The sequence below is a fragment of the Mustela lutreola genome, chromosome 1 (assembly GCF_030435805.1).
Source record: "Mustela lutreola isolate mMusLut2 chromosome 1, mMusLut2.pri, whole genome shotgun sequence".
In the NCBI taxonomy this organism is placed as follows: Eukaryota; Metazoa; Chordata; class Mammalia; order Carnivora; family Mustelidae; genus Mustela; species Mustela lutreola.
The window spans coordinates 88,157,472-88,183,246 of record NC_081290.1 but is presented as its reverse complement, the minus strand read 5'-3'; the positions used below and the strand labels follow the sequence as shown (position 1 = coordinate 88,183,246).

The window sequence follows — 25,775 nt, the reverse complement described above, 5'->3', positions numbered from 1 at the left end:
TCTATTTGTAACTCAGCTTTACATCACCATTTCAGAACTTACACTGACACTGTATAATTCCCTTTTACCATCACCATCCTCTCCTTGCTGGAGCAGCTTTGTTTGTGATAATGGAACTTTATATTTTTCCCATCTAATTTTACTCCTCCTCCAGCTTTCTCCATCTGAATAAATGGCATTTTCCCATTTGCTCAGACAGACTAAAAGGCTCAGTCCTTTCCCTAGTACTCTACAATTTATCTCTAAGTTCTATTATGTCTCCAGATTCTCAGATCTGATTATTCTTTTCCAACCACCTTCGTTACTCAAATCTTAAGTCATAATGTCTTCAGCTTCTTGGACTTAGAGCATTCTCCACATAAAGAAGTGATCTTAAAATGTAAACCAATATTGTTTTCACTCTCTTACCTTCAGTAGCTTCACCATAGCTCTTGGGTAAAACCACAGACTCCTTAGCATGGTTTATGATGCTTTATTCTCTAACCTCATCTTATGCCATTCCTTTCATTCTTTACTGCAGCAGCTATACTGGTCTCCCTCTGCCCAAGGTCTGCACAAGCTTTTTCTTTTGACCGCATCCCCTTTACCTCACTCATGCTGCTCACTCCTCATACTGAAACTTAAATTTTAGTTTCATGAGGAGAGATTCTCCAACTAGTTTGCATAGGTAATCTTCTCCCCCCGCCATTATTCTTTACATTGGCCCCATATTTTTTTTCCTTTAAAGCATGTATCAAAGTTTGCGGTTTGTTTAGTCTTTTTTCTGTCTTTCCTATTAGAGGCTTAATGAGGGCATGTCTTGCTCAACATTTTATTCCTAGCATCTGCCTTAGTGCCTGGAACTTCATAGGACCTCAACAGTTTTTGTCAAATTAATGAAAGTCCTTTAGGTATTTGCAAATGTGACACTTTTTTCTTTTTTAAAAGATTTGTTTTAAAGAGAGTGTGCAAGCATGTGAGCTGGAGGAGAGGCAGAGGGAGAGGAAGAGAGAGAATCTCAAGCAGACTCCCTGCTGAACCTCCCGACTCAGGGAATCATCTTGTGGGGCTCCAGCTCAGGACCCTGACTGAGAGCATGTCCTGAGCCAAAATCAAGAGTCCTGACACAACTGACTAAGCTACCCATGCACCCCTGAAACTGAACTTTATCTGAAAGTCTAAGAGACTTTCTGAAATCATCAACACAGATGTAATAGAAAAAGCAAGAGGAGAATATTCCAGAGCAAAAAGAGCAATGAGTTTAATGACTATTCTTAGAAAGGCCTTATTATACTTAGGATGTGAAAGGAAAAAAGAATTATATAAGGAAACTCATTCAGCAAAAAGCAAATGGAGCAAAACTATTAGAAAAAGAGTAAGGTGCTATTTTCTTTAAAACAGTTTCAGGGGTGCTTGGAGGACTCAGTTAAGCATCTAACTTCTGCTCAGGTCATGATCTTGAGGTCCTTGGATTGAGCTCTGGATCAGGCTCTCTGTCTGCTCCTCCCCACTGTTCATTCACACACACAGTCTCTCAAATAAATAAAGTCTTTTAAAAAGCAGTGTCATGGAGCACTGGGTGTGGTGCAAAAATAACGAATACTGTTATGCTGAAAAATTAAAAATTAAAAAGAAAAAGCAGTGTCAGTAGAACAGGGAAACTATGATTTGTAGAGAATTTGAGTGGATTAAGAAAAAAAAGAGAGCCACTGTAGATAACTTAATTTGCAAAAGTAAAATACCAAATGAAGTCTCTAGTAAGCCAAACATATCTAGCTGTAGAAGAAATAAATGCATGTTTGAAAACTAAGGATATCTGATGATTCTGTTGATTGTGGTAAAATTTTAGATGAACTATTATGTCTTTTTAATTGAAATATTGTTGGAGTATTGAAAATATTGGTTGCTAGAAGACTCTCAAACCCTTATTTGAAACTGCGAAATTTCTCCATTTTTTGGTCAATATAAGTAACTTTAAAATGGTAAGGTAGAGGTTGAACATATGAAAGAAGGAGGTCAAAATAACCTGCTACTGTTAACCTTTTCCTTTCAGCTGGACAGCATGAAGTTGTAGCTGTAGGCACAGGTGAATACAATTACAGCCAGTGCATTAAGCCAAATGGAAGAGTGTTGCATGACACTCATGCTGTTGTAACAGCAAGAAGGTCTCTCCTTAGGTAAGGTAACACATATATTTAATGCCACCAAATGTTAATGCTTTCAGTCCAAAGTAACCACATAACAGTGTCTTTATTTACAAATGGATTTTACTGATCATTAAGCCATGGATAGGACTGTCCTTTACTTATCCAAGTCATTTTATTATTTCCATGTCATTTTTAAAAATCTTACAGTAACTACAGTGTCTATAATTGGTGGATTTTAGTGGCTTCTATTATCAATACCTTATGAACTCAGATTCCAGAGTTCTACAGCTTTTTAAAAAAATGTATCATCTTTTTTATCAAAGTAATTGGAATATATAGCTTTATATCTGGACCAAGTCGACTTGGTAATATCACCCCCTTCCAAGTTAGTCATAGTTAGTCATATCATAGTCATGATATCCAAAGATATCACCTGAAGCTGGAAAGTTTCCTTTCATAACGTCTATGCAAAGTTTACCATATAGCAGAATGTAGATATGGTATTCTTTTTTTTAACTGAAGTATAGTTGACATACAATGTTAAACATGTTTATGTTCAACACTTACCACATTCACCACCATGATAAATGTAGTCATCTTCTGTCACCATATGATATTATCACAGTATTATTGACTATACTCCTGTGCTATATTTTTCATCCTCTTGACTTGTTCTGTAACTAAAGTTTATACAGGCTGGCAGATCTCAAGGAGGGAGAAAAGGGCTGAGGTGAGCATACCTAGTTTCTTCTCCCCAATTCTTCAGTAGTTACTCTGCTCCTTACAAAAGGAGTGATTAGCAGGTGGGAGAGAGAAGCCAGGAATGTTACTCCTTAGAAGTCTCTTTGTATAAAAAGTGAGAAATCTGTTGTTTTCTCCAGGATCCACCAGATTTTGGTTCTGCTAAGGCATTGAGCTTACATTTTATAAAACTTTTTAATAGATATTTTCAAACATAAGTAAGAAAAGGATAGTGAATTCTACCATTCAGTTATCAGCATTCTGATTCCAGTATCCAGTGATCATATCCAGTTACCAGCATTCTGCTGTTCTTATTTAACCTATGCATCCACACTTTTTGATGGTGCTGTTTTCTTTGGTAGAGTATATTAAACCAAGTTAAACATTATTGTGCCTGAAAAACCTATAAAAGTACACATCTCTAAGGAAAGAATCCTCTAATCTTAAAAGGAAGGTTTTGAGGAAATCCATGAAGGTAATGCAAGTCATTGTCTTTTAATCCTCGTTGGTGCTTATTGAATTACTTGACCTCTCTAAGATTACCTCTTTTACGTTTATTTCTTCCCATGCTTGGCCCTATTATATGCTTGTGCTGAATTTTCTTATTTCCGATGAAAGGACTAAAATCATGTTTTTTTATTTAATCAAAATAGTATTTGTCCCTTGATTTGATTAGTATAAATTTTTCACTTTTTAGTATAACTTATAGTCTTCATTGTATTGTTCTTGTATTTCTATGTTTTTGTCTTTAAAACCACTAAGGGGCAGGAACCACAGTTGTTGTTTGTCTGTTTTGGTGGGGAAAGAAAAATAGAAGCAAGGCAGAATTTTGACACTTCAGGTAGGAGACTGAGAGCAGAACTGTCTGAGAACAAATAGAGGGGTCAGTAGAGAAATGAGGATATGACAGTTGAGGACCCAGATGTGAAATGAGTAGAGTGGTAGTCAAGGAGTGGCGCTTTAAAGCAGGTCACGTTCAGCTCCAGTTGAGGACTTCTTACAGGATTTAACTCTTCATTAAATAAGGCTCAAGTTATTTTAGGAGTTCTTATCACTTTCTACATGGGGAGAGACGTTGCTCACGACAGTTACAAATAGGATGCTTAAGATAAATTACTTTAAAATTTTATGACTTGATAAAGTTATAATCTTCTTATTTTAGGTACTTTTATAGACAACTTCTACTCTTCTACAGCAAAAATCCTGCTATGATGGAAAAATCAATATTTTGTATAGAACCAGCTTCTAATCTACTCACTCTGAAACAGATTATCAACATTTATCTCTATATGAACCAGTTGCCTAAAGGGTCAGCCCAGATTAAGTCACAATTGTAAGTATCATGGGAGTTGTTTTTAAAAGCAGTCAGGAGGGGTGCCTGGGTGGCTCAGTCATTAAGTGTCTGCCTTCGGCTCAGGTCATGATTCCAGGGTCCTGGGATTGAGCCCCACATCAACCCCCACATCGAGCCCCACATTGGACTCCCTGCTCTGCGGGGATCCTGCTTCTTCCTCGCCCACTCCCCCTGTTTGTGTTCCTGCTCTCAGTGTGTCTCTGTCAAATAAATAAAATCTTTTAAAAAAGTGAAAGCAATCAATCAGAATGGCTGTATCATATATTCTGAATCCCTAGAGCAATAGAACATGGAAATTCATATCTATCTGAATTCTCTTTCTGGCTCGTGGCCTCCTAGAGGGCCGCTAGATCTAATCTGATCTGTTACTACTTCTCCACTCCTCCCCTCCACTCAATCTGATCTATTACTACTTCTCCACTCCTCCCCTCCACTCAATCTGATCTATTACAACTACTTAAATATTCCATGTACTTTACCACTTTCTTTCCATGCTGTTGAAATTTTTTTTCTGTCAAGTTTTAAGACTTCATAAATGTTAGGAAAGCATAGATTTGTGCATTATCACATACTAATGCAGGAGCTAAGAAATTCCATTTGTTTTTCTGGTCAATCTGTAGCTAAAACTTCATTATCTTGATGAATGGGTAGCATCAGCATAAAATTTAAACAGGACAGACAAGCACAAAGGAAAAAGCAAGTCTGACTATCTAGAGATAACCATGGTTAATACTTTGCTAAAGATTTTTCCAGTTACACCTTTGAAGACAAAGGCAAGGAGTCTTTCTGGAGAAAAAATTCAGGACAAGTGATTTTACATTTAATTTTTTTAACATATTTTATTGGAGAAGAATCTTGAATACAAATTGTCAGTGTTTTTTGCCTTCATTCTTTTTGTAGTTTTTAGAAATTTTCATAGAGAAAGACAATAAGACCTAGGAACAAAAATTTTTAAGGGACATAAAGGCAGTAAAAATAATTTATCTTTGCCATAAGCTGTAAATATGGTTAATTTCTGTTTGGTATTTATCATGTGGGACCAAGTCACTCCATCCCAAACTTGTTTTAGTTTTGCATCTGTTTTTATTACTAGAATTAAATGTACACTGGCAAGTTAGGCATGTTTGAAAACAATTCTTAAGTACATATAGATTTTATTTTTTTAATTTTTAATTTTTTAAATTTTTAACTTAAATTCCAGTTAGTTAACATACAGTGTTATATTAGTTTCAGGTGTACAATATAGGGATTTAACACTATTGTACAACACCCAGTGCTCAACACAAGTGCACCCCTTAATCCCTGTCTCCTGTTTCACCCATCCCTGGAAGCCATCTGTGTGTTGATGATAGTTAAAAGAATCTGTTTCTTGGTTTGCCCCCGCCTTTTCCTTTTTCTCATTTGTTTCTTAAATTCCACATGAGTAAAATCATACGGTATTTGTCTTTCTCTGACTGACTTTCACTTAGCATAGTACACTCTAGCTCCCTGCATATCATTGCAAATGGCAGGATTTTGTTCTTTTTATGGCTGAGTAATATTCCATTGTGTATACTTTGTTTTTTAAAGGAAAAAACGTTTCCTTTTTCTAGGCGTCTTAATCCACATTCTATATCTGCATTTGAAGCCAATGAAGAACTGAGTCTCCATGTGGCTGTTGAAGGCAAAATTTATCTGACTGTCTACTGTCCTGCAGATGTTGTTAATAGAGTAAGCAGTATGTCCTCAAGTGACAAATTGACAAGATGGGAAGTGCTTGGTGTACAGGGAGCATTGCTGAGTCACTTTATACAGCCAGTTTATATCAGCAGTATACTTGTTGGTGAGTGGGATTTTATTACCTCCTGGCCTCTCTTACTAAGTAAATATATTTTACTTAATCAGAATAAATAGAGATTTTGCATACATGATCCTTTAAGGTAAAAAAAAAAATTGTTTCATTGAGATTTTCGTTTCATAGTAACTTGTGATCATACTTTGTGTAATTCGACATCTATCTTCTTATCAGGAGAGGACAAATAATATTTTAAATTAGCCAGTTAGATGTGTTATACTTTGAACTTACACATTTGTTTGCACAATATTTCAATTTTTTCCCTTTCTTTGGGAGAAAGATGTTTCCTTGAACTTCTCAAGTCTAAAAGCTTATATTTAATTATCTTTAAAATAAGAAAAGTCTTAAATGCCCATTTGGTTTTTTAGCTACATTTTTCACACATTTGGTTATGATCTGTGACCTTTGAAGTTGTCAAATGAGTAGGCAGTAACTAAAACACACGATAAATAATGGGAACTAGTAATTCATTCTTTGGTGGGAGGTGTTACCAAATTATGTAATTACATTTGAATGATTTTCAACCATTGTCAGTAAACAATTAGGGGACTCATTTGTATAGTTTTCATAAAACCCTGAGTGTTGCAAAACTTTGATTTACACCTGTGAAACACTTTAAATACTGCTGTTACTTGGTTCTTCTTTGCTTGCCATTCCCTTTTGAAAGCAATCACCTCTGTAAGCTTGAGATCCTCAGATAGGTAATATTTTTGTTTTTAGGTGGTGATATTTCTGTTATTTTTTTTAAGGTATTATTTATTTGCCACAGAGAGAGTGCACAAGTAGGGAGAGCAGCAGGCACAGGCAGATGTAGGATCCCCACTGAGCAAGGAGCCCAATGTGGGACTTGATCCCAGGACCCTAGGATCATGACCTGATCCAAAAGTAGACATTCAACTGACTGAGCCCCACCCAAGCATCCCAATATCCCAATATGCTCACTGTTTGAAAGACCATTTGGGGTAGCATCTGGGACACCATCCTAGAAGACCCAATAGTCCTTTTTTCTTAAAAATTATTTTTATTAACATACAATGTATTATTTGCCCCAGGAGTACAGGTCTGTGAATCATTAGGCTTACACATTTCACAGCACTCACCATAGCTCCTACCCTCCCAGTCTCCATAACCCAACCACCCTATCCATACCCCCCAACCCCCAGCAACCCTAAGCTTGTTTTGTGAGATTGAGTGTCTTTTATGGTTTGTCTCCTTCCTGATCCCATCTGGTTTCATTTTTTTGTCCTTCCCTATCCTCACAACCTCCCGCTTTGCCTCTCAAATTCCTCATATTGGAGATACCATATGATAATTGTGTTTCTCTGATTATTTCTCTCAGCATAATACCCTCTAGTTCCATCCACATTGTTGCAAAAGGCAAGATTTCATTTCTTTTGATAGCTGCATAGTATTCATTGTATATCTACACCACCTCTTCTTTATCCATTCGTCTGTTGATGGACATCTAGATTCTTTCCATGGTTTGGCGATTGTGGACACTGCTGCTATAAACTTTCAAGTTCACATGCCCCTTTGGATCAGTACATTGTATTTTTAGGGTAAATACCCAGTAGTGCAATTTCTGTGTCATAGGGTAGCTCTATTTTCAACTTTTAAGGAAACTCCATGCTGTTTTCTAGAGTGACTACACCAGCTTGCATTCCCACCAACAGTGTAGGAGGGTTCCCCTTTCTCCGCATCCTCACCAACATCTGTCATTTCCTGACTTGTTAATTTTAGCCATTCTTACTGGAGTGGGGTGGTATCTCATTGTGGTTTTGATTTGTATTTCCTTGATGACGAATGATGTTGAGCATTTTTTCGTGTGTTTGTTGGCCATTTAGATGTCTTTGCAGAAATATCTGTTCTTGTCTTCTGACCTTTCTTGATTGGGTTATTTGTTCTTTGGGTGTTGAGTTTGAGAAGTTCCTTACAGATTTTGGATAATAACCCTTTATCTGATATGTCATTTGCAAATATCTTCTCCCATTCTGTCCATTGTCTTTTTTTTTTTTTTTCAAAAGCTTTTGATCTTGATGAAGTCCCAATAGTTCATTTTTGCCCTTGCTTCCCTTGCCTTTGGCAGTGTTTCTAGGAAGAATTTGCTGTGGCTGCAGTCAAAGAGGTTTCTGCCTGTGTTCTCCTCAAGGATTTTGATGGATTCCTGTCTCACATGAGGTCTTTCATTCCATTTGGAGTCTGTTTTTATGTGTGGTGTAAGGAAATGGTCCAGTTTCATTCTTCTGCATGCGGCTGTCCAATTTTCCCAAGACCATTTGTTGAAGAGACTTTTTTCCATTGGACATTCTTTCCTGCTTTGTCAAAGATTAGTTGACCATAGAGTTGAGGGTTTGTTTCTGGGCTCTCTATTCTGTTCCTTTGATGTATGTGTCTCTTTTTGTGCCAGTACCATACTGTCTTGATGATGACAGCTTTGTAATAGAGCTTGAGGTCTGGAATTGTGATGCCACCAACTTTGGCTTTCTTTTTTGACATTCCTCTGGCTATTTGGGGTCTTCTCTGGTTCCATATAAATTTTAAGATTATCTCTTCCATTTCTTTGGAAAAAATTGGTGGTATTTTGAGAGGGATTTCATTAAATGTGTAGATTGCTTTAGGTAGCATAGACATTTTCACAATATTTGTTCTTCCAGTCCATGAGCCTGGAACGTTTTTTCCTTTCTTTGTGTCTTCCTCCATTTCTTTCATGAATACTTTATAGTTTTCTGAGTACAGGTTCTTTTCCACTTTGGTAAGGTCTATTCCTAGGTATCTTATGGTTTGGGGTGTAATTGTAAATGGGATCAACTCCTTAATTTCTCTCTCTCCTGTCTCGCTGTTGGTATATAGAAATACAACTGATTTGGGGGCATTGATTTTATATCCTGACACTTTACTGAATTCCTGTATGAGTTCTAGCAGTTTTGGAGTGGAGTCTTTTGGGTTTTCAACATAAAGTATCATATAATCTGCAAAGAGTGAGAGTTTGACTTCTTTGCTGATTCAGATGTCTTTCATTTCTTTTTGTTGTCTGATTGCCAAGGCTAGGATTTCTAGTACTATGTTGAATAGCAGTGGTGATAGTGGATATCCCTGCTGTGTTCCTGACCTTAGGAAAACAGAGGAAAAGTTCTCAGTTTTTCCCCCTTGAGAATGATATTGGCTGTGGGTTTTTCATAGATGGCTTTGATGGTATTGAGGTGTGTACCCTCTATCCCTACTCTGTGACAAGTTTTGATCAAGAAAGGATGCTGTACTTTGTCAATGCTTTTTCAGCATCTATTGAGAGTACTATATGGTTCTTGTTCTTTTATTAATGTATTATATCACATTTATTGATTGCGGATATTGAACCAAACTTGTAGCCCTGGAATAAATCCCACTTGGTCGTGGTAAACAATCCTTTTAATGTACTGTTGGATCCTATTAGCTAGTATTTTGGTGAGAATTTTTGCATCCATGTTCATGAAGAATACTGGTCTGTAATTATCCTTTTTGATGGGGTCTTTGTCTGGTTTTGGGATCAAGGTAATGTTGGTCCATAAAATGAGTTTGGAAGTTTTCCTTCCATTTCTATTTTTTGGGATAGTTTCTGGAGAAGAAGGGGTATTAATTCTTCTTTAACTGTTGAGTAGAATTCCCCTGGGAAGCTGTCTGGCCCTGGGCTCTTGTTTGTTCAGAGACTTTTGATGACTGCTTCAATCTCCTTACTGGTTATGGGTCTGCTCAGGATTTTTCTTTCTTCCTGGTTCAGTTTTGGTAGTTCATATGTTTCTAGGAGTGCATCCATTTCTTCCAGATTTTCAAATTTGCAGGCATATAGTTGCTCATAATATGTTCTTATAATTGTTTGTATTTCTTTGGTGTCAGTTATGATCTCTCCTTTTTCATTCATTATTTTATTAATTTGGGTCCTTTCTATTTTCTTTGGGATAAGTCTGGCCAGGGGTTTATCAATCTTACTAATTCTTTCAAGGTATCAGCTCCTAGTTTCGTTGATTTGTTCTCCTGTTCTTTTGGTTTCTATTTCATTGATTTCTGCTCTGATCTTTATGATTTCTCCTTTCCTGCTGTGTTTAGCATTCTTTGCTTTCTTATTCCAGCTCCTTTAGGTGTAGGCTTAGGTTGTATACTGGAGACCTTTCTTGCTTCTTGAGAAAAGCATGTATTGCTATATACTTTTGTCTCAGGACTGCTGTTGCTGTGTCCCACAGATTTTGAACAGTTGTGTTTTCATTTTCATTTGTTTTCATGAATTTTTCAATTCTTTTTTCCTGGTTGACCCATTCATCCTTTAGTAGGATGCTCTTTAGCCTCCATGTATTTGAGTTCTTTCCAACTTTCCTCTTGTGATTGAGTTCTAGCTTCAGAGCGTTATGGTCTGAAAATATGCAGGGAATGATCCCAGTCTTTTGGTACCAGTTGAGACCCGATTTGTGACCGAGGATGTGATCTATTCTGGAGCATGTTTGATGTGCACTAGAGAAGAATGTGTATTCTGTTGCTTTGGGATGGAATGTTCGGAATATATCTGTTATGTCCATCTGGTCCAGTGTGTGATTTAAGAATTTTATTTCCTTGTTAATCTTTTGTTTAGGTAATCTGTCCATTTCAGTGTGGGGAGTGTTAAGTCCCCTACTATTATTGTATTATTGTCGATGTGTTTCTTTGATTTTGTTATTAATTGGTTTATATAATTGGTTGCTCCCATGTTAAGGGTATAGATATTTAAAATAGTTAGATCTTCTTGTTGGACAGTCCTTTTAAGTATGATATAGTGTCCTTCCTCATCTCTTATTATAGTCTTTGGCTTAAAATCTAATTTAACTGATAAAAGGATTGCCACTTTTCTTTCGATGTCAATAAGCATAGTAAATTGTTTTCCATCCCCTCACTTTCAATCTGGAGATGCCTTTGTGTCTCAAATGAGTTTCTTATAGACAGCATATCAGTGGTTTGTTTGTTTTTTTTTTTTTGTTTTTTGTGTTTTTATTTGTTTTTTTGTTTGTTTTAACCATTCTGATACCCTGTGTCTTGATTGGGGCATTTAGCCCATTTACATTCAGGGTAACTATTGAAATATATGAATTTAGTGCCATTGTATTGCTTGTAAATTGACTGTTACTGTGTATTGTCTCTGTTCTTCTCTGGTCTATTACTTTTAGGCTCTTTTTTAGCTTAGAGGACCCCTTTAAATATTTCCTGTAGGGGTGGTTTGGTGTTTTCAAATTCTTATAATTTTTGTTTGTCCTGGAAGCTTTTATCTCTCCCCCTATTTTCAATGACAGCTTAGCTGGATGTAGTATTGTTGGCTGCATATTTTTCTCATTTAGTGCTCTGAGTATATCATGCCAGTCCTTTCTGGCCTGACAAGTCTGTGTCGATAAGTCTGCTATCAGTCCAATATTTCTACGACTGTATGTTACAGACCTCTTGTCCTTAGCTGCTTTAAGGATTTTCTCTTTGTCACTAACACTTGGAAGTTTTACTATTAGATGATCAGTGTGGATCTATTTTTATTGATTTGAGGGGGGTTCTCTGTCTCCTGGATTTTGATTCTTGTTCCCTTTGATCTGCTAGGGAAATTCTCTATTATAACTTGCTCCAATATACCTTCAGCCCCTCCCTCTCTTTCTTCTTCTGGGATCCCATTTATTCTAATATTGTTTCATCTTGTGGTATCACTTATCTCTCGAATTCTCCCCTTATGGTCTGGTAGTTTGTCTCTTTTTTGCTCAACTTCTTTATTCTCAATCATTTAGTCTCCTATATCACTAATTCTCTCTTTTGCCTCATTTATACTAGCAGTAAGAGCCTCCATTTTTGATTGCACCTCCCTAATAGCTTTTTTTATTTCAACTTGGTTATATTTTAGTTCTTTTATTTCTCCAGAAAGGGGTTTTCTAATATCTTCCCTGCCTTTTTCAAGCCCAGCTAGCACCTTGAGAATCATCATTCTGAAATCTAGTTCTGACATACTACCAATGTCCATATTGATTAAGTCCCTAGCCATCAGTACTGCCTCTTGTTCTTTTTTTGTGGTGAGTTTTTCTGCTTTATTGTTTTATCCAGATAAGAGTATATGAATGAGAGAATAAAATACTAAAAGGGTGGCAGGGACACCAGAAAAATAATAGCTGACCAAATAAGAGGAGACCTGAAACTGGGAGGAGAAAAAAAGGGGGGGAAAAGTTAAAAAAAAATATATATATACACTTATTATACTGGTGAATAGAACAGAGCCACCACTTGATTATGGGTATATTTTGGTCTCTTAGAAGAAACTACCTTCCAAAATCTTAAGGAAAGAAAAACCTATATGTATAGAAATAAGGGTAAACATGATGAAGGGATGGACTATGACTGTAAAGATGAAAATTTTAAAAGATTTTTAAAAAGGAATTGATAAGCTAAGTTTATAGGAAAAAGAAAAAAAAAAGGAGAGAATGTGATCAGGCTGGAGCTAGATTTAGAGTATCTTTTGATCTATTAGAAGAAATTCTATCCCAAAATTTTAAGGAAAGAAAACCTATATGTATACAAGAAATAAAGTTAAATATAATGAAGGCATAAAATATGATTATAACAATGAAAATTTAAAAAGCTTTTTTTAAAAAAAAGTATTGATAAGATAAAATAGTTAAATAAAGTTAAAAGAGGAAGAGGAAAAGTTAAAAAATATATAGAATAAGAAAAAAAATTTAAAAATTTAACTTCGCAAGACTGAAGGATCATGGGAAAAAGCCATGAATTCTATAGGTTCCTTTCCCCTAACCCTGGAGTTCCATAGTTCTTGTTTATCAGTGAACTTGGTCTTGGCTGGATGTTCTTGCTGATCTCCTGGGGCAGGGGCCTGTTGCAGTGATTCTCAAATGTCTTTGCCAGAGGCAGAATTACATCACCCTTACCAGGGGCCAAGCTAAGTAATCTGCTTGGGTTTGCTTTTGGTAGCTTTTGTTCCCTGAAGGCTTTCTGTAGAGCTTTGGCAGATGGGAATGAAAATGGCAGCTCCAGTCTCTGGCCTGGAGGAGCTAAGAGCTTGGGACCCCACTCCTCAGTGTGCCCTCAGAGAAAAGCAGTCAATCCCTCCTGTCTCCATGGTCTCTGGCGGCGCTCTGTTTACCCGGCCTGTGACCAAGGCTCCCACATGCCACTCCTTCCAGAGGAGGAGGGAGGGGGTCTCTCAGATCTGCCACTTGTGGTGACCCTGCTTTGAAGATCAGTGGCCCGACTCTGCCTTGGATCAGGATTTAAGGTAACCCTGAGCTGAGAGTCCCCACCTTGTCTCCCATCTCTTTAGCTGGCTTCCTCGCTCTGATACTTGGGGGCTCTGCCACACTCAGACACCCCTGGTCTTTCTGTGACCCCATGGGTCCTGAGATCACACTGTCCCTGTGAAGTCTCCACCCCCACTTAGCCTCTGGAGCAATCCCTCAGTGGAGCAGACTTATAAAAGTTCTGATGTTGTGCTCCACTGCTTGCAGGAGCCAGCCCCTCCCCCTGTGGTTTGTTTTCACATTGCTTCAGATTCACTTCTCTGGACATCCTACCTTCTAGAAAGTAGTCGATTTTCTGTTCCTAAAATTGCTGCTCTTCTTTCCTATTTCCTGTTGAGTCTGTAGGTGTACAAAATGGTTTGGTAACTATCTAACTGAACTCCTGGAACCTAATGCTATTTCAGTCTGCTGCTACTCCACCATCTTGCTTCTTCCTTGATATTTCTTTTTGTTGTTGTTTATATATTTTATACCCATTTCTTGGGAGTTTCTCTTACAAGTAATATTTTTTTCAGTTCCATGTGTATACAAGATGCTATTTTTAAAATTTTTTATTTTTTTATAAACATATATTTTTATTCCTAGGGGTACAGGTCTATGAATCACCACACTTCAGAGCACTCACCATACACATACCTTCTCCAGTGTCCATAACCCCACCCCCCTCTCCCAACCCCCCCTCCCCCCAGCAACCCTCAGTTTTTTTTGTGATCTTAAGAGTCACTTATGGTTTGTCACAAGATGCTATTTTTGTTTGGCTTTAATAAACTGTAAAAAGGAAATTGGTTACTTATTTTCTAATTAAGCTTATTTTCTTTGTATAGAAAATATATTATTTGATTCACAATTCAAAGGATTCAGAAGGGTTTTTAGTGAAAAGTTTCCCTCCTATCCTAGTGCCCCAGGCACCCATTTTTCTTCTGTGGCATTCCTTTTTCCTAGTTTGTTGTTTTTCTTTCCAAAGATAGTTTATACTTAAAGAAGTAAATGTATATTCTTTTTCTTTTCTTTTTTGTATTTTGTATGAATAGATAATACAGTTCATACTTTTCTGCATTTTGTTTTTTTTTTTGTTTAATAATATACCTTGTAAATATTTCCATGTCAGGTATGTAAAGAATTTCTTCATTATTATTTGTGTCTCATTGTATGGTACTTCTTTGTATAAAGGTATCATAATGTATTTAACCACTTGTAAGTTGAGGGAATTTTAGATTGTTAAGTCACATTCCCACTGGTAATATATGATAATGCCAGTTATTCTTACCCTCAAAAGTAGTTACTTCTAAATCTTATTCCAAATACATATTGTAGGTGGCACATTTCTTAGATTTAATTTGCTTACTGAATTTCTTTGCCTTGTTATTCTTTTAGGTCTCATACTCTTTCAGGATTTAAACTTTTCTCAATCTCCTTTAAGAAAGGCCTTTTTTATTGAATGTCTATTAAGTATATAAGAATTGTCTATGCTGTCTCTAGAATCACAGCTTTCTTTGAGTTTGGTGAAAAAAAAATACTGTAAAACTTGTCATAACTCCATACTATATTTAGTTTCTTAAAAGAATAAATATAGGCTCTTGTAAAATTATTTAGTATTTAGCTAGTAATTTGAGACAGGAGCTTAAAAATTAAATCTCTTGTCGTTTGGAGTGTCCTTTTGCTCCTAGCAATGGGGAATACCAGGTAGCAATAAAAGTACTATAGACCTTGTAAAATTGTTTCTGTTCTCTTTCTTGGCATCTTTGTGGGACACACCTTAAGCTAATTGGTGCTCTTCCTGGTATAACCTAAGTGATTTTAATGTGTTCAAGTTGTTGGTAAAAAATGCCAGTTTTTGGACCTCTTAAAGATCTCTATTCTGTTTCTGGGGGAGGGAGTTTTGATAGAGAGGAATATACATGTAAAAGCACCACTGGGTGATTCTGATATAGATGATGTGAATGGTTCTGAGAAATATTCATTTAAAGTTTCTGTACACTAGGAGAAATTTAGAGAGCAAAAAGAACCTTCAGATCTTACCGAACTTTATTTGTAGTCTAGTAGAGCTTCTCACTTAGTAACTAAACTCATTTTATACCATTCCTGATAGAGTATCATCTAACCCTATTTTAAAACTGTAATATATGGGTAGTGGTGTTAAAATGTAATGTGAAGTGTAGGATTTAAAACCAATCTGTTCTATTAATTGAATAGCTCCAGTTGTTTAAAAAGAAAAAAAACCAAACCCTCCTTATTTAGAATTGAAATTTGCTTCCTTGTAATTCTGTACTGACAATATAAGTTAAATCTAATTCTTTGAGGATAATTACATCATCCTGTAATTCTTATGAAATCTTTTACAGGTCTTTATTTAAAATTCTTAAAAACCTTATTTATTAGATCTATTACCAGTGGGGAGAGTATTATATTTCAACTTACTTAACTTTTTAGAAAGTTTACAGAAGCCAATTTTATTCTGTGAGTGTTCTTAGATACTCATTTTATCACTTAATGGTGGTAGTATTCTTTTTTAGTAAAAAAGTCTTAGGCTTGCTAAAAAGACATTTACTATTATTGAAAAGAAAATAATCCAGAGTAGGATTTCCTGGGTGGCTCAGTCAATAAGTGTCTGACTCTGTACTCTCCTTCTCTCTCTTAAATAAAATAAATAAATAAATATTTATTTATTTGAAAAATATTCAATATTCAAATAAATATTTATTTATTTGAAAAAATATTTGAAAAATCCATATAAGGAAGAAAATACTTTGCTTAAGTACTTAAGAGCTGGATTTTAATTTTTTAACTTCAAGGCTTTTAAGGTGTATTTTGAAAATTTGGTATTTTATTATGGTAAGATCATCTGTCTAAAAATTTCAAGAGTGTTTGTACAGAGGTATTTCTGTCCAGTTCTTTTAATACACTGATTTGAATTGTACATTTGGATTATAAAGAATACTAATTGCTAATTCCCTAGTGAAAAAATCTGTTTTAAACAAAGTTCATGGACTTTAAAGAAACATTTAATAACCTGAGAGATTCTGTATTTGTTTCTTCTTTTTTTAAGATCAGTAATTAATTAATGTTAGTAATTGTTAGTGTTAGTAAAATAATTGCCCCAAGTCAGTCAGTCTGCCTATTGGCAGAGCCTGGACTCAAAACCAGTTTTATAACTTCTCATGCTACTGCTTTTTGTATTAAATTGAGCTCTGATAGCTTTGTCTGAGCATAGCGAGTGACTAGAATCTCACTGCTTTGTCTGTTAAACTTGACATTCTTGAAAGCAGGTGCTTTGACACACTCATCTTGGTCTGGTTTGTGCAAGGGGGTCAGTAAATGTTTCATAAATAAACAGTTTGAATCAGCATGTTTTGTTTTTGAAAGTGCTCTTTTTCTACTTAAAACTAATTCTGCCCAGAACACCTGAGAAATAAATTTTATTTTTTATGCTTGTTGTATTTTATGCTAACCCAGGAAGCTTTTAAGATAATGTGAGAATGGTATTGGTATTAATATCCCAACCCCTCAAGATTCTAATGTGCATCCAGGATTGATAATTATTGGTCTCTGATAATCTAATCTTTTATATTCTTTTTTCATCAGGTACTTATTAAGCCCCCCACTGTATGCTAGGTTGTATAACATCACATTATTCTCAGGGGTACCATTCATGCAATAAAATATAGAGTGAGCATTATGAATACAAAGGCAAGATACTTCCTGCCTTTATGTCTTCTCCTAGCCACACATTTGTGTTTCACAGGAATTTGAATTGTTTCTCTGGATGTTCTGTAATATATGGGTAGTGGTGTTAAAATGTAATACCTCAGACTAATTATGATGTTCCAGATGTAAGACCAGTGCATAGTTCTTTAATGTTTGATTCTTTTATTTATATACTATATTCTTACTCAAAGGGGCACCTGGGTGGCTCAGTGGGTTAAAGCCTCTGCCTTCGACTATATTCTTACTTACGCATTCTCAGTTTTTAATAGCTGTTTCAGCAATCATTTCTGCCGACTTACAATGCACTTATGGTAGATTAATCTCCTCAGAATCTTTTCTGTATAAAAAGGTGTCCAGTCAGGTCAGCTATGGTCTTCGATTAGATTTAATTTTTGACTTTACCTTGGGAATTCATGTTATTTTAGATGACTTGAGATAAATCAAGCTTACCCTATTATATGACACTTTTAGAGCTGTATTTTTCCAGGAACAAGATGTAGCTTCAAGGTATAACTAAAACCATACTTTGGATGTAGTTAATAGTTAAAATGTACACATATAAAGGGAAAAAGTAAAATTTCTAATATTAATATATTTTTTTCTATTACATTACTGCTGTTATACTACCATATTGAAACATTTTGGCGAAACAATTTGGTAGGTAAGAAATTCCAAATGGGGGACGCCTGGGTGGCTCAGTTGGTTGGACGACTGCCTTCGGCTCAGGTCATGATCCTGGAGTCCCGAGATCGAGTCCCACATCAGGCTCCCAGCTCCACGTGGAGTCTGCTTCTCTCTCTGACCTTCTCCTCACTCATGATCTCTCTTACTGTCTCTCTCTCAAATAAATAAATAAATAATCTTTAAAAAAATTAAAAAAAAATTCCAAATGGAATTTGACTTACAAATTCCATTTTTTTGTTTTTTTCCACATGTATCTTGCTATTTTGGGCACAAACAGTGCTATTATCTCATTACAGTATGTCTTAATCTGTTTGGGCTGCTACAATAAAAATTCCACTGATAGTGTAAGCAGGGATGAGAGCCTCTTTTTAAGGGTACCTCACAAAGGCCTACTATCTCATTGGAAAGGTTTTAACCTATTAATTTTATTGGGACACATTTATTCTGTAACACAGTGTTTAATAATATGTAACATTTTCTTTTGAATCCATGTCTTCTGTTCATTATAGACACAGTGACTATTCCTTAGACCTTATTTCTTTTCAACTATTTGTGCCCAAGCATATCTTTTTTGTGTGTGTGTGCCCAAGCATATTTTTAACTAGTCTTAATTTGTCAGTATTTCTTAATTTGGGTGGTTCAAAGGAATATTTAGTGTCTACTGATACATGAGTAAAGAAGATGTGGCATATACATACAATATTACTCAGCCATCAAAAAAATGAAATCTTGGCATTTGCAACAGCATGAATGTATCTAGAGGGTATAATGCTAAATGAAATAAATCAGAGAAAGGCATATACCTATGGTTTAACTCATGTGTAATTTCAGAAACAAGCAAGGACAAAAAAAAGACAAACCAGAAAATAGACTCTTAGCTGTAGAGAACAGAGAGAGGGGGGAGGGGTGGCAGGTGGTGGCGGGGAGGGGTGAAATACATGATGGGGATTTAGAGTACAAATCTTGATGAGTGCCAAGTAATATATAGAATTGTTGAATCCATATATTATATACCTGAAACTAATTTAACACTGTATGTTAACTATACTGAGATTAAAAAAAAAAAACAAAGGAGTGCTTAGAAAAAGGGTGTCAACAGTAATTCATGTTCTTTTTACATCATTTTTTGGTTTCCAAATAATTATAGTGAGTGTAAAACCACTAGCCACCTCAGCAGTTCCAATATATGGAAACAAAACTTTGTGATATAATGCCTAGTGGTATGTAAAATGTGTCTGTCTTTGAGAGAACTTCTGACCCTCTAAGGAGAAAAGAGTTCCAATTTTTGTACTAATTTTAAAATAGGAATGACTTGTCCAACTTCTATTTTAATTTTGATCAACCCATTGTATTATACTACACTGATGATTTTACACCTTTTTTAGCATTCTTTCAATAATTATTTTAACTGAAAACTCAAAGATTTTGATATTAGCCACAACTGTAACCAGAAATGGTCATTATTTAAATTGTTTTGTGAAAGTGGAACACTGTGGTACTGGAATAGTTGTAATTTGTGGTCATAGATGTGGGAAAATAACTTAATCTCACCATTTCTCAGCCTCATTTATTTCTTGTATTACTTGCTAGTTTCTTGCTGTAATCTGAGAATTCAAGACAGGATGAACCAGTTCTCTCTGACAGAACTTTGTAAAAAGCATTATATTTTTTTCTGGGTCAGTTCTGGCTCTTCACTTTTAGTCACTGGAATGTCGATTTGTTTTTTTCTGTAGAATTTTTTTTTTTAATGGAAATTATGACCATTGTTACTTTGTCCTGGTTCTGGTAAAAAATACAGAAGTAGTTGCTGAGAAGTAGGAAAGAATAGATTGCAAGAAAAAAATAAATAAACTTTAGACTGTTTCCTTTTTTTTTTTTTTTTTTTAAAGATTTATTTATTTATTTGACAGAGAGAGATCACAAGTAAGCAGAGAGGCAGGCAGAGAGAGAGAGGAGGAAGCAGGCTCCCTGCTGAGCAGAGAGCCCGATGTGGGACTCGATCCCAGGACCCTGAGATCATGACCTGAGCCGAAGGCAGCGGCTTAACCCACTGAGCCACCCAGGCACCCTGTTTCCTTTTTTTTTTCTTGTCTGTTGATACTGAACTTCTGGGTGTTTTGTTTTTACTTTCTAGGTGATGGGAATTGCAGTGATACTAGAGGTTTAGAAATTGCTATAAAGCAACGTGTTGATGATGCACTCACTTCAAAACTTCCAATGTTTTATTTGGTCAACAGACCTCATGTTAGTTTAGTACCTGCTGCATATCCACTTCAAACGAACTTGGAATATAAATCCCTGAGTCTGAATTGGGCTCAAGGAGACATTTCTTTGGAGATTGTGGATGGTCTAAGTGGAAAGATCACTGAAAGGTTAGCATTATTAATTTCTTTTAAAATCATATATTTAAGCAGGACACTTGTGATGAACACTGGTTGTTGGATATAAGTGTTGAATCACTAAATTGTACACCTGAAACTAATATTACACTGTTTTGACTAACTGGAATTTAAATAAAAACTGAAAAAAAAATCTTAAGAGAAAATATATTTATAGTACTGTATTTATCAGGAAAAAACGTGCATATAAATGGGCCTGTGCAGTTTAAACCTGTGTTGTTCAAGGGTCAACTGTATTTGGAAGAGTCCTATGCAAGTGTAAGGGGCCCAGAAGGTTAAGCTTCACAATAAATCTACCTCCATCTATCTATACTATAATAGAAACAAAACAGAACCTTTAAAAATATTAAGAAAAAATTCATTTTAATGGAACTTTTAAAATTATTCTAAGTTCAGTTTTTTGAATTTTGAACAATAATAATCATTGAGTGTGACTATTTTGTAGGCATTGTACTAATTTAAAAAAAATGAACATTTTTTTTTTTTCCTGTTGAGAAGACAGACCTGGAGAAGTTCTGTAACTTACTGAAATTACATAGTAAGTTGAACGGAGAGAGTATTTAAAATCAGTCTCCAGAACCTATATTTTTCTAAGTATCATTTCATGATTTTAATTAACACTAGAATCATATAATGTTTTGTTTTAAAAATTTATTTTCTCTTACTGAATCTGAATTTATCTAATTCTAGTATCTGTATTTTGACATGTGTTTTCAAATATTACTTATATATACTTGAATGTGAGAGCTAATATACTATGTTTATGCTTACAATAACTCTGTAGATTAGGCGGTAGTGTTGCTTTTTTACAGATAAATTGATTCAAGCTAGGTTTAGTATCTTTTTTAAAGTCTCCCAAATAGTAACACACCTGGGATTGATATCTGGACATTTTATTTCCAAAGCCCTTGTCAGTAACCATAATATACTATGCCTTTTAGACATTTCTTTATAACATCCTTGCCATTGGTTATCAAGTAAAACTAAAACTACTTTTAGTGAGACCATACAGTTATAATGAGGTAATAAATAATGTTAAAATTTTAAATGCCTAAACTGCTTTCTTTCTGAAAGATGGCTTTAAACTAAGACTACATACAAATGTTTCTTGTTATGAACTTAGGCATACTATTGATTACTTCAGCTAGTGTGAACTACACTATTCTTACCTTGAATCAGCTGTTAATGAACAAACTATAAACAGACAAAACAATTCTTTGATAAAACATTAAAAAGCCTTACTGAGAGCAGATAAAATATGAGCGTAACAAAGCTGAAATTAATGTAAAATGAGCTTAATTAACTTATTATAGCTAAATGGTTCAAATGAAAAGAGCAGATGTGATCTAAATATTAGACAAGACATTGTTAAGCTCCAAAGCATTACATAAGGCAGAGGAAACTATTATTAAAATGTGTAATTCACAAGGAAGAAAGAATAGTTATGGTTATCTATTCAACAAATAGCATAGTATCAACATTCATAAAGCATATGTTATAGAAGAGAAGGAAAAGTAGAAATCCACTACTAGTTGAGACAGTAATTGACCTTTAAGTTCATGATCAGATAGACAACACAATAAGGAAGGATATAGTGGTTTTAAATAACAAAAAGGTAGATTTGATTAACTTACACAAAACTCTATACCGTAAAAACATAAAATACAGAACCTATAGGATATTGAATATAGAATATTGAAAAAAACTGATCCTATTTTAGGACCCAAAGAAAATCTCAAATTCTAAAAGTTAGAAGCAATGTGTTAGAATCCAGAGGTAGACCCTCAACTTTATAGTCAGCCAGCTAATTTTCAACAAATCAGGAAAGAATATCTAAAGGGAAAAAAAGACCATTTCCTTAACAAATGGCTTTGGGAGAACTGGATAGAAACATGCAGAAGAATTCTACTAGACCACTTTCTTAAAGCCATATATAAAAAATAAATTCAAAATAGATGAAAGCCTTAAATATGAGACAGGAATCCATTGAAATCCTAGAGGAGAACACAGATAGCCCCCTCTTTGACCTCAGCCTCAGCAACTTTCTACTGACAGTCTCCATAGGCAAGGGAAACAAAAGTAAAAATGAACTATTGGGATTTCATTGAGATAAAAAGCTCCTGGACAGCAAAGGAAACAAACCTAAAAGGCAGCCTGGAATGGGAGATGATATTTGCAAATGACAGATCAAGGGCTAATATCCAAAATCTATAAAGAACTCAACAAATTCAACATCCCCAACCCCAAAAATCCAGTCAAGAAATGGGCAGAAGACATTCACAGACATTTCTCCAAAGAAGACATACAAATGGCTAACAGACACATCAAAAAATGCTCAAGACCACTCATCATCAGGGAAATAGAAATCAAAACCACATAACGGCTAAAATGAAAAACTCAGGCAACAGTGGATGTTGTGAGGATATGGAGAAAGGGAAATCCTCTTACTCTGTTGGTAGGAATGCAAACTGGTGCAGTCACTGTGGAAAACAGTATGGAGATTCCTCAAAAAGTTAAAAAGTAGAGCTACCCTGTGACCCAGCATTGCATTACTAAGTATTTATCCAAAGGACACAAAAATAGCGATTTAAAGGGGCACATGCACCCCAAAGTTATAACAGCAATTTCCATTCTAGCCAAACTATGGAAAGAACCCAAACGTCTATCAGGAAATGAATCCATGAAGAAGATGTGAGAGTTACGCATACACACACAGAAATACTACTAAGCTATCAAAAAGAATGAAACCATGCCATTTGCAATAACATGGATGGAACTAGAGTGTATTATGCTAAGCAGAATTAGAGAAAGACAAATACCAATATGATTTCACTCGTGGAATTTAAGAAACAACAGCATAGAAAAAGAAAAGGAAAAATAAGATAAAAACAGGCAAACCATAAGAGACTCTCAACTGTTGGAAACTAAGGGTTGCTGGAGGGGAAGTGGGTAGGGAAATGGGGTAACTAGGTGATGGACATTAAGGTGGGCATGTGATGTAATGAGCTCTGGGTGTCATAAACAGCTGATGAATTACCAAACTCTACCCTGAAACTAATAATACACTGTATGTTAACTAACTTGAATTTAAGTTAAGGTTAGAAGCAATGTAGATAGTATTTTCTGATTTTGATATAGTTAAGTCTCCAAAGAATCAGTATACTAGGAATTTCTTTCATTGGGGATAAAAGTCCTCTAACTTTTGGCTCTAAAGAGGAAATATAAAATGAAACTGCGGATATTTAGAAAGCAAGAATTTTGAAAGCATTTCATGTCAGAACTTACAAGATATATACAGCTAAAGCAAAGCTGAATGGAAAAGCCAGTTCTTCAGATGCTTAGATCAAGGGATAGTGGAAATAAACTTAGGAGAATGTAGAAATCAGCAAAACTTGAAATATAATTTAAAGAGCTAAATAACAAAAAGTTAGAAGTAATAAAAATCTGATTCTGTGGGAAAATGTCACTAGCTAATCTCATTTAATAAATAAGGTAGTAATTAACAAATAGAAGATTAAGATAATCATAAAAGCTTATTTGCTCAACCATGTATCTTTAAAAACCTTATGAAATACATACATTTCTAGGAAAAATTATTTCCATAATGGTACAAAACCTAAACAGATTATTTTCTTAAGAAAGTTATCAAGATGGCACTCTTAACTATTCTGTAACTATTCTCAAAGTACCATTCTGAGGAGGTTCAGAGGAATTTTTAAACTTTTAAATAGCAGAAATTTCCAGTGTTATCTAAGATTTAAAACATTAAAATCTTTTTATGGAGCAGGTATAACACTGCTACTTAAATCTGATAGAACATTGCTGCCCTCTCTCCACAAAAGTTATACATGAAACTTTGTTTTATATCCAAGCAAAATATCTCGATAAAATATTAGGAAACAGAATGTAGCAGTACATAAAAATATATATATTTATACAATAATACCAATTGGTATTTTTTGTAAGACTGAGGATAGTAACATAATAGAAATAATACCAGATTAGGAATTCTTAAAAAATTATCATATTAATTGATCTAGAGATACCACACATTCATAGCTCAAAATTCTAAGAAAGCATATAATATAGCACTTCAGCTAGTCTAAGTAAAGATAATAAAAAGGAAATTGTTCAATACTTTTGTTAAGGATAAAAATGTGTGTTTACAAAACAAACTGAGGGTTGCCTTGGGGAGGGGAGTAGGGAGAGGGTTGGTAGGTTTATGGACATTGGGGAGGGTATGTGCTATGGTGAGTGCTGTGAAGTGTGTAAACCTGGTGATTCACAGACAGCCCCTGGGGATAAGAATATATTATACATTTATAAAAAATAAAAAAATTTAAAAAAATAACAAAAGGGGAGGGGCGCCTGGGTGACTCAGTGGGTTAAGCCGCTGCCTTCGGCTCAGGTCATGATCTCAGGGTCCTGGGATCGAGTCCCGCATCGGGCTCTCTGCTCGGCAGGGAGCCTGCTTCCCTCTCTCTTTCTCTCTGCCTGCCTCTCCATCTACTTGTGATTTCTCTCTGTCAAATAAGTAAATAAAATCTTTTAAAAAATAATAATAACAAAAGGGGAAAAAAAGACAAATTCAACAAATATAGTCCAGGAAGAAAAGATGCAAAAGTAGTTTTAAAATAAGAGGTATTGAAGAGCAAGTTGGGGGAATACCTGGCTGGCTTAGTCAGTGGAGCATGAGACTCTCTATCTGAGGGTTGTGAGTTCAAGCCCCATGTTGGGGGTAGAGGTTACTTAATAAATACAAGTGTAAAAAAAAAAATAAAATAAATTTTTTTTAAAATGTGTGTTTATTAGTCAAAGGATCATCATGATTGATGATAATATCCAGAACAAGACACGATTGTTTACTATTGTTAATATTTTTTAAAGCATTTGAATAAGAGAAAGAAATGAGAGATTATAAAATATTGGAAGGGAGGAGGTAAAATTACCATTCTTTGCATATGGTATCATATTGTACCTGAAAAGCCCAGGAGAATCATTGGGAAAATGACAACAAAAGGTATCATGGTGAAAATATTAATAGAGAGATCAATATATTTTATACACAGGCTCATATGTTAACTAATTTTGTATATAAAACTACCTCAAAACTTAGTGACTTAAAATAACCATTTATGGGGTGCCTGGGTGGCTTAGTCAGTTAAGCATCTGCCTTCAGATCTGGTCATGATCCCAGGGTCCTAGAATCAAGCTCCCTGCTCTGTGGGAAGCCTGCTTCTCCATCTTCTACTCCCCCTGCTTGTGTTTTCTCTCTGTCTCTCTGCCAAATTAATAAAATCTTTTTAAAAAATAAACATTTATTACTGATGACAAGTTTTAAGGTCAACTGAGTTAGATTTTATTGTGCTCCCTCATTCATCTGGGGTTAACTCTAGGTTAACTGAAATTCAACTTATGACAGGGCTGTGGTCCATGTGTTGTCTCACCATTTTGTAGACTAGTCCCAGCTAGCTCATTTGGCATTCCCTAGAGAATGCACACAAACCTATGAGGCCCAGGCTCAGAACTGACACATTCTCTATTCCATTTACCAAAATAAGTCACAAAGCTAGCCCAAATTCAGGAGGAATGGAAATCAACCACAAGTTACTGAAAAGAGAATGTGAAAAGTCACATTATAAAGAGTGTGGAGTA

The 25,775-nt window shown here is 35.2% G+C and overlaps 1 protein-coding gene across 4 annotated transcripts in view; it reads left to right on the top strand.

Annotated features, from left to right (window-relative positions):
* Positions 1-25,775, top strand: part of ADAD1 (adenosine deaminase domain containing 1) — a 111,336-nt gene that overhangs the window by 18,853 nt on the left and 66,708 nt on the right. For all 4 annotated transcript variants that reach the window (XM_059169022.1, XM_059169021.1, XM_059169020.1 and 1 more), the window contains exons 7-10: positions 2,033-2,156; positions 4,030-4,200; positions 5,814-6,043; positions 19,856-20,093. In XM_059169022.1, coding sequence (XP_059025005.1) covers positions 2,033-2,156; positions 4,030-4,200; positions 5,814-6,043; positions 19,856-20,093 — 763 coding nt within the window. The remainder of the gene's footprint in view (positions 1-2,032; positions 2,157-4,029; positions 4,201-5,813; positions 6,044-19,855; positions 20,094-25,775) is intronic.